At 40.3% G+C, this 8,794-nt stretch overlaps 1 protein-coding gene across 1 annotated transcript; it reads left to right on the top strand.

Moving 5' to 3' along the window:
* The first annotated feature begins 4,330 nt into the window (after positions 1–4,330).
* Positions 4,331–8,589, top strand: LOC124013078. The gene is made up of 3 exons (XM_046327230.1): positions 4,331–4,478; positions 5,438–5,548; positions 7,754–8,589. The coding sequence occupies exons 1-3, from the start codon at positions 4,427–4,429 to the stop codon at positions 7,990–7,992; spliced, it is 402 nt and encodes a 133-aa protein (XP_046183186.1). The 5' UTR covers positions 4,331–4,426; the 3' UTR covers positions 7,993–8,589.
* Positions 8,590–8,794: the final 205 nt, after the last annotated feature.

The following is an 8,794-nucleotide window of genomic DNA, read 5'->3' as shown; positions in this document are numbered from 1 at the left end:
CTGACTGATGTCTTGAGATGTTGCTTCAATATATCCACATCATTTTCCTTCCTCATGATGCCATCTATTTTGTGAAGTCCACCAGTCCCTCCTGCAGCAAAGCACCCCCATGCTGAAACCCCCTGTGCTTCGTGGTTGAGATGGTGATTTTCGACTTGCAAGCCTCCCCCTTTTTCCTCCAAACGTAATGATGGTCATTATGGCCAAACAGTTCTATTTTTGTTTCATCAGACCAGAGGACATTTCTCCAAAAAGTACGATCTTTGTCCCCATGTGCAGTTGCAAACCATAATCTGTATTTTTTTATGGCGGTTTTGGAGCAGTGGCTTCTTCCTTGTTGAGCGGCCTTTCAGGTTATGTCAATATTGTACTCATTTTACTCTGGATATAGATACTTATGTACCTGTTTCATCCAGCATCTTCACAAAGCCCTTTGATGTTGTTCTGGGATTGATTTGCACTTTTTGCACCAAAGTATGTTAATCTCCTTCCTGAACAGTATGACTGATGTGTGGTCCCATAGTGTTTATACTTGCGTACTATTGTTTGTACAGATGAACCTTCAGGCATTTGGAAATTGCTCCCAAGGATGAACCAGACTTGTGGAGGTCTACAAAAAACATTCTGAGGTCTTGGCTGATTTCTTTTGATTTTCCCATGGTGTTAAGCAAAGAGGCACTGAGTTTGAAGGTAGGCCTTGAAATACACCCACGGTACACCTCCCATAGGCTAATTGACATCATTTGAGTCAATCAGAAGCTTCTAAAGCCATTACATTATTTTCTGGAATTTTCCAAGCTGTTTAAAGGCACAGTCAACTTAGTGTATGTAAACATCTAACCCACTGGAATTGTGATACAGTGAATTATAAGTGAAATAATATTTCTGTAAACAATTGTTAGAACAATTACTTGTGTCATGCACAAAGTAGGTGTCCTAACCGACTTGGCAAAACTATAGTTTGTTAATAACAAGAAATGTGTGGAGTCGTTGAAAAACAAGTTTTAATGACTCCAACCTAAGTGTATGTAAACTTCCGACATCAACTGCACATCTGGCCCGTCATTGGACACAGTACTAAAAAACCTCCAAACGAGCTTCAACGCCATACAACACTCATTCTGTGGCTTTCCAACTGCTTTTAAATGCTAGTAAAACTAAGTGCATGCTCTTCAACCGATTGCTGCGCCTCAACCTCCTGCCCGACTAGCATCACTACTGGACAACTACAAATACCTAGGTGTCTGGTTAGACTGTGAACTCTCCTTCCAGACTCACATTAAGCATCTCCAATCCAAAATTAAATCTAGAATCGGCTTCCTCCTTCATTCATGCCGCCAAACATACCCTTGTAAACTGACTATCCTACCGTTCCTTGACTTTGGCAATGTAATTTCCAAAAAAAAGCCCCCAACACTCTACTCAGTAAACTGGATGCAGTCTATCACAGTGCCATCCGTTTTATCACCAAAGCCCCATATACCACCCACCACTGCGACCTGTATGCTCTCGTTGGCTGGCCCTCACTACATATCCGTCGCCAAACCCACTGGCTCTAGGTCATCTATAAGTCTTTGCTAGGTAAAGCCCTGCCTTATCTCAGCTCACTGGTCACCATAGCAACACCCACACGTAGCACGCGCTCCAGCAGGTATATTACACTAGTCATCCCCAAAAACCAAACTTCCTTTGACTGCCTTTCCTTCCAGTTCTCTGCTGCCAATGACTGGAACGAATTGAAAAAAATCACTGAATTTGGAGACTTATCTCCCTCTCTAACTTTAAGCATCAGCTGTCAGAGCAGCTTACCGATCGATCACTGTACCTGTACACAGCCAATCTGTAAGTAGCACACCCAACTACCTCATCCCCATATTATTACTTACCCTCTTGCTCTTTTGCACCCCAGTATCTCTACTTGCACATCATCATCTGAATGTCTATCACTCCAGTATTAATGCTAAATTGTAATTATTTTCACCTCTTATGGCCTATTCTTCTCTTCTCCTCTTTTCTTTTGTGTTATTGACTGTACGTTTGTTTGTGTAACTCTGGGTTGTTGATTTGTCCTACTGCTTTGCTTTATCTTGGCCAGGTCATAGTTGTAAATAAGTTGTAAATGTTCATGAACAAGTTTTTACAGGTGTAAATGTACAGTTGTAAATGAACGAGTCACTAAGAAAAACAAATCATGACTCTCAGGTCAGTAACAATAGTCGCTCAAAATAATCAGAATCAGATAGGTGATGGGGGGGTGTGCAACCAAATCTCCCTTTGTAGCTCTGGCTACGGATATAATGCATATTGGTTAAGAGAGTTAAGTTGTTTAACTGCACAAATGGAGTGATTGCACAAATCATTTAATAATTTGACTGCTTGTGTGGGGGATGGGGAGTTTCTACCAAGCATGTCGTTCAGGTGAGCTGAATGAGAGGAGGGGATGGGGTGGGTTGGTGTTTGAGGAGGAGTTGAGTACTTACTAGCTCTTCCAGTGAAGCAGCTACTTGAACTGGTTGTGCAGACCTGATCAGCAGCATTTTTATGTGTGTGTGTGGGGGGGGGCATGACACTGATAAAATGTTAATTGTTTGTTTCTGTTAGATACATAGGAGGTTGTAAATACATCTGCCAGTACAGAATAAACTGGGGGCATCTTTGTGTAAGGTTGTGTTTCATGACTGAAGACCTCAGATGATTTGATGTGTGGTCATAGACATCTGAGCCCTTTGGACCACACCCTTGTTTGGTGTGCTATACACTACCCCAGCAGTACAGGTATGTGGCGCCCCGTTTTTCTGGATTACTACATGTTTCCCGTCAATGGAGCCAAGACAGTTGGGGAAATTCCACCTCTCCAGGAACTTGGCAGCGATGGCCCTCCAGTCTTCCTCCTTGGGGACAGGCATGTCTTTTTTAGCATCCAATGCCAATGGCATGCATGACACTGGTTGGGGAATGGCATCTACATATGTTGTCAGGTAGGTGATGACCAGTAGTGAAACCTGTTTGATCTGGATGTATTATTGTTGCAATCACTGTGTCACGACCGCCAAAGTCGGTCCCTCTCCTTGTTCGGGCGGCGTTCAGCGGTCGACCTCACCGGCCTTGTAGTCATCGCCGATCCACTTTTCATTTTCCATTTGCTTTGTCTTTGTCTTACACACCTGGTTTCAATCCCCCAATTACTTGTTCATTATTTAACCCTCTGTTTCCCCATGTTTGTTTGTGATTGTTTATTGTATTGCGGTCCGAATTTGTGTCCTTGTATTTATACGACGTGTATTGTGATATTTTTTTGTAAAATTGCTTTCATTACTCATCTCACCAGACTCATCTCACCAGCAACACACATACGCTTTACACACTGCCTCCAGCCGTTTAGCCAATATGGAGGTCAAGATTTTACAGTCCGCTTTAAGAATTTTTTCAAAGAATAATGTGCAACTATTGAACAATCCAAGTGTGCAAAGCTCTTAGAAACCTACACAGAAAGACTGCCAAAGATGATTCTAAGATGTATTGACTCAAGGCATGTGAATATTATGTTAATTAGATATTTCTGTATTTGTGACAACAAAAATTGATTTCATCCATTTTGAATTCAGGCTGTAACAAAACAAAATGTGGCAAAAGTCAAGGGGTATGAATACTTTCTTAAGGCACTGTATAGCTAGGGAATTTGAAGTATTCACGAGCTGGGTTTTTCGAAGCTTTCGAAGCATTCTTTAGTGTAATATCCGGTGTCAAACAAACCTTCCTTGTTTCCCTGTTGTATAGTAGTAGAGCATCCTATTTGTTTTAGCTGCATCTTAAAATATACTTCTGTGACCAGTTTGAAATGCACAATGATTGAATGTTATCAGTTAGGCCTATACGTTTCATGTTTTTGATCAACAACCCTGAGTGGATCCTTAGCTCTCTTGTGAACCACTCTTCCTGCTGAGTTGCACAGTGTATATTCTATGGTATACTTTCACCTCATCATCACTTGAGTGTGACTATCACCTGATATGAAAGGAAATTCTACGGTGATATTCAGTCAGTTGACTTGTATAAGGTTAACCTGGCACCAGTTGCTGTGCGATGACATACCTGGGCTTTGTTTGAATATTTGAATAACAGAGGGATTCAGTGACACCTAGATACTGTAAATCATAAACCTCCCTCCTTCCGCCCATCCCACCACCGTCTCCCTCCTCAACCACTTAGATTAGTATACCTCTCATTCCAAACATTCACACCTTTCAGAGGATGACCGAAAACCGGTTGAACTCCATTTTCCCCCTCCTCCTTTTGCCCCAACCCAATTCTGACAGTATAAAATCCAATGTTTTGGACCCAGGCTTTACCAGTTGGTTTTGCTAAATAAGACCTTTGAAAGGAATTTTTTTTTGCGATCAAATCTCAACTCATCACTTCTGTCAAGATGAACAAAATCGTTTTTGGAATCCTTGCAGTTGTTGCATCTTTTATGCTAGGTGAGTCTAATTAATCATCATTGCCACTCGCTCACAAACAAAACTGAGGATGCAATTTGCTTGGACAATATTGTATTTCAGTTGTTATCATGACAGGGTAAATTTAAGCTACAGGTTTGTTCCTGCAACAATTCTCATCCATAGGTTTTATGATACGTGTCCGTTCTATTCAGTCTAAGGATAGTCTACTTTATTAGAGGCTCTTTTTTTGTGTTTATTTTCGGCTTCGGGTTGTCATTTCATTTGTAAAGTTTTTGAGTTTGTAGTCCAGTTATGTAGCAATGTCCAGCATCTCCTGGCTAGTGTTTTTTAAAGCATGTAGCAATGCTAGTGGAAACTGTAAGCAGTAGCTAGCGGTGCTTTCAGCAGCAGGGAAGTGGGTGTAGAAGGTAGAGAGCACTTTCCCTATGCTTTTGAATGCACTTCTCAGTCATTGTTAATTGACTGGTCAGAGAAATTGCTACAGAAACTTTGTAGAGACCTACTCTGTAGGAGTTAACATTTGGTCAGGGGTCTTCATTCACAATCCTGCAAAGAAAGATGTTTTAGACAGCAGTGATGCTCGGGAATTACAATTCTGTGTGATTCATGTAATGTCTATGATGTAATGACATGCCATTTCAGTGAATCTGAATTATTATGTATGATAAAGGCCACATACCTGTACTGCTGTGGTAGTGTATAGCACACCAAACAAGGGTGTGGTCCAAAGGGCTCAGATGTCTATGACCAGACATCATATCATCTGAGGTCTTCAGTCATGAAACGCAACCTTACACAAAGATGCCCCCTGTTTATTCTGTACTGGCAGATATATTTACAACCTCCAATGTGTCTAACAGAAACAGACAATTAACATTTCATCATTGTCATGTTTCCTCGCTCACTCAGCCATTGTGTGTTGTGTGTGAAGCCATGTGATCTGATTGTCTAACCCCACCCAACGCTGTGTGTTTCAGTGGAGTCGCTGACATGTAACAAATGTGATGTGGGCCTGGTGGGCGTTTGCCTAAATGCTGCTGATCAGGACTGCACAACCAACACGAGTCGCTGCTTCACTGGAAAAGCTAGTAAGTACTCAACCCCTCCTCAAATCCCAACCCACCCCATCCCTTCTCATTCAGCTCACCTGAACAACATGCTCGGTAGAAACTCCCCATCCCCCACACCAGGGATAGGCAACTGGGGGCAACAAAAAATCTGAACTCATAATGAGGGGCCACATTGGCTCGCAGGTCTCCATACCCACACAAGCGGTCAACTTGTGCAGTTAAACAATTTAACTCTCTCAACTAAATGCATTGCATCAGTAGCAAGATCTACTAAGGGAGGTTTGGTTGCACCATCATATTATTTATCACACCGTCACATTATTTTTGCACCATCACATTATTTATCACACCATCACATTATTTATCACACCATCACATTATTGTTGCACCATCACATTATTTATCACACCATCACATTATTTATCACACCATCACATTATTGTTGCACCATCACATTAGTAATCACACCGTCACATTATTTTTGCACCATCACATTATTTATCACACCATCACATTATTTATCACACCATCACATTATTGTTGCACCATCACATTAGTAATCACACCATCACATTATTTATCACACCATCACATTATTTTTTCACCATCACATTAATTATCACATCATCACATTATTTTTGCACCATCACATTATTTATTACACCACATTATTTATCACACCATCACATTAATTTTTGCACCATCACATTATTTTTTTGCACCATCACATTATTTATCACACCATCACATTATTTTTGCCCCATCACATTTTTTATCACACCATCACATTATTTTGCACCATCACATTATTTATCACACCATCACATTATTTTTTCCCCATCATATTATCACACCATCACATTATTTATCAAACTATCACATTATTTATCAAACTATCACATTATTTATCACACTATCACATTATTTATCACACCATCACATTATTTTTGCCCCATCACATTAATTATCACACCATCACATTATTTATCAAACTATCACATTATATATCACACCATCACATTATTTATCACACCATCACATTATTTATCACACCATCACATTATTTATCACACCATCACATTATTTATCACACTATCACATTATTTATCACACTATCACATTATTTATCACACTATCACATTATTTATCACACCATCACATTATTTATCACACCATCACATTATTTATCACACCATCACATTATTTATTTAAAAAACAAACATTTTAGCACCCAGACAAAAGAAAGGATCAACTTAGTGGCAGTACATTCTCTGGGCACATCGCCGTTTGCGAATGATTCCTTATTTTTGAGCGACTGTTTTTACGGACTCGAGAGTCATGATTCGCTTTTTCTGAGTGACTCGTTCATTTTAGTTGTTTGGGGGGCTGAAGTTATATTGTGCTTATCGTCCTCACGGCAGTCAAGCAATGCATTCCACCAAGAGTCGTTCACAATCTAGTCCGGTTGCGGCCACAAATAGACCTTGTTTCAAATGTATCACAAAATAATCTTATTTGTATACCTAGCAATCAACAAATTCAATTTTTTAAAACACTTTCACAGGTCTCAGTAACAAATGAAAGCTCCAATAAGCCCGCTATGGACGTGTGAACGAGAGGCTTGTAGAATCATGATTCCTACGTGCTACTAACTCAAATTAACGAAATGAGTCAAAGATCAAGAGTCAGTCAAAATAACTGAAAATCCCATTACTAGATCTTAACTAGAGCTAACTAGATCTTATCTAGAGCTAACTAGATAGTGGCTACAAGTAAACTGATATTTACTGTTTGGAGCTACAGTGAAAGAATGTCACGTTGCCAGCCACAACGAAAGGTAAGGCAAGGACATCATTTAAATGGAAAGCTTATGCACATATTATGTCAATTGAAATTTCTTCCTCTCCTTACACTTCCATCAATGGGAATAGCCTCTAATTTACCAATCTAAAAATTGTTAGTTGACATGGTTAATTGAGTGACTGACAACAGTAAGTTGAGACCCCAACTGGAAATTGATCTGTAAGCCTACAAAAGGGGTGCCAATTTCACCAATTGCCCATCCCTGCCACACACACACACACACACACACACACACACACACACACACACACACACACACACACACACACACACACACACACACACACACACACACACACACACACACAGAGAATCAGGTTCATCATCATTCTAACCCTCATATCTTCTCTCTCTCTCTAGCCTTCCCCTCCCTCAGTACTTTCATAGGCTTCAACACCCAAGGCTGTCTGGAAGGTGCTATGTGCAACACCACCAATGCCACCCTCATGGGCGCCACCTACACCACTGTCAGGACCTGCTGCGACACCAACAAGTGTAACCCAGTCACAATCAGCGGCGCAACCTCTGCTAAGCTCTCTGTCACCGCAGCCCTCGGCGCAGCCTTGGTGGCCTCCGTGTGGGGCAGCATGCTGTACTAGAACTAGAACAACTAGAACAACTAGAAGACACATTCTGATTCTGATTCCGAATGAAGACCCCTGACCAATAAAGACTTTACATCCTCCAGCCTGAAATGAAGACCAATCTTAGTATGTTTATACATCATGAAATTAGTGTTGTTTCAGTAAACCGGTTTGATGAAATGTGTGTTTCATTCACACTGCATGTTTAAACCAGCTTGACTTGTTTTTCTCATGTTTTGATGGTATGCTGTCACATCGTCCTCTCAAGTTCTTTGCCTCCTATCGGAATAATGCACTGAGTATCCATAATCAAGGGCTTTTTAGTTATCACCTCAAATTTTGAGAGAAGCACATGTCTCAGAATGCATTAAAGACACTCATTTAGTTAATTATTAGATACTTATTGTTGTGGAAGTCGATCAGTGTATTGTTGAAGCTGTAACGTTGAATTCTTAAACCTTACATATGTGTTTTTCTTCGTTCTAATTAAGCTTAAGTTACTACAGTGTGTGGCGCGTGTATTGTGGAATGAAACTAATGGAAAGCAATCTTTCATTTTTCGCTGTTTTGAATTATCAGCAGTTTTGTAATTAAAAGAAATCACTCACTTTGGTGCAATTTTCACGTGGTACATTTTCCCAACTCTTAGCATAAAAATCGAAACAGATCATCAAAATGCATCATGTTTCAATACTCTAAGTACATTTTCAATTGACTGAGTACAACAAACAAATTCACAAGTCACTTTTTCACTGCACCAGATCACTTTCAATTTCCAATTTTTTGCACCTAAACGTCTATATCGGTGGGCGGCAGG

The sequence above is a fragment of the Oncorhynchus gorbuscha genome, linkage group LG24 (assembly GCF_021184085.1).
Source record: "Oncorhynchus gorbuscha isolate QuinsamMale2020 ecotype Even-year linkage group LG24, OgorEven_v1.0, whole genome shotgun sequence".
NCBI lineage: Eukaryota > Metazoa > Chordata > Actinopteri > Salmoniformes > Salmonidae > Oncorhynchus > Oncorhynchus gorbuscha.
Note: the sequence above shows the minus strand (reverse complement) of the source record. Positions and strands in the feature narration are given on the sequence as shown.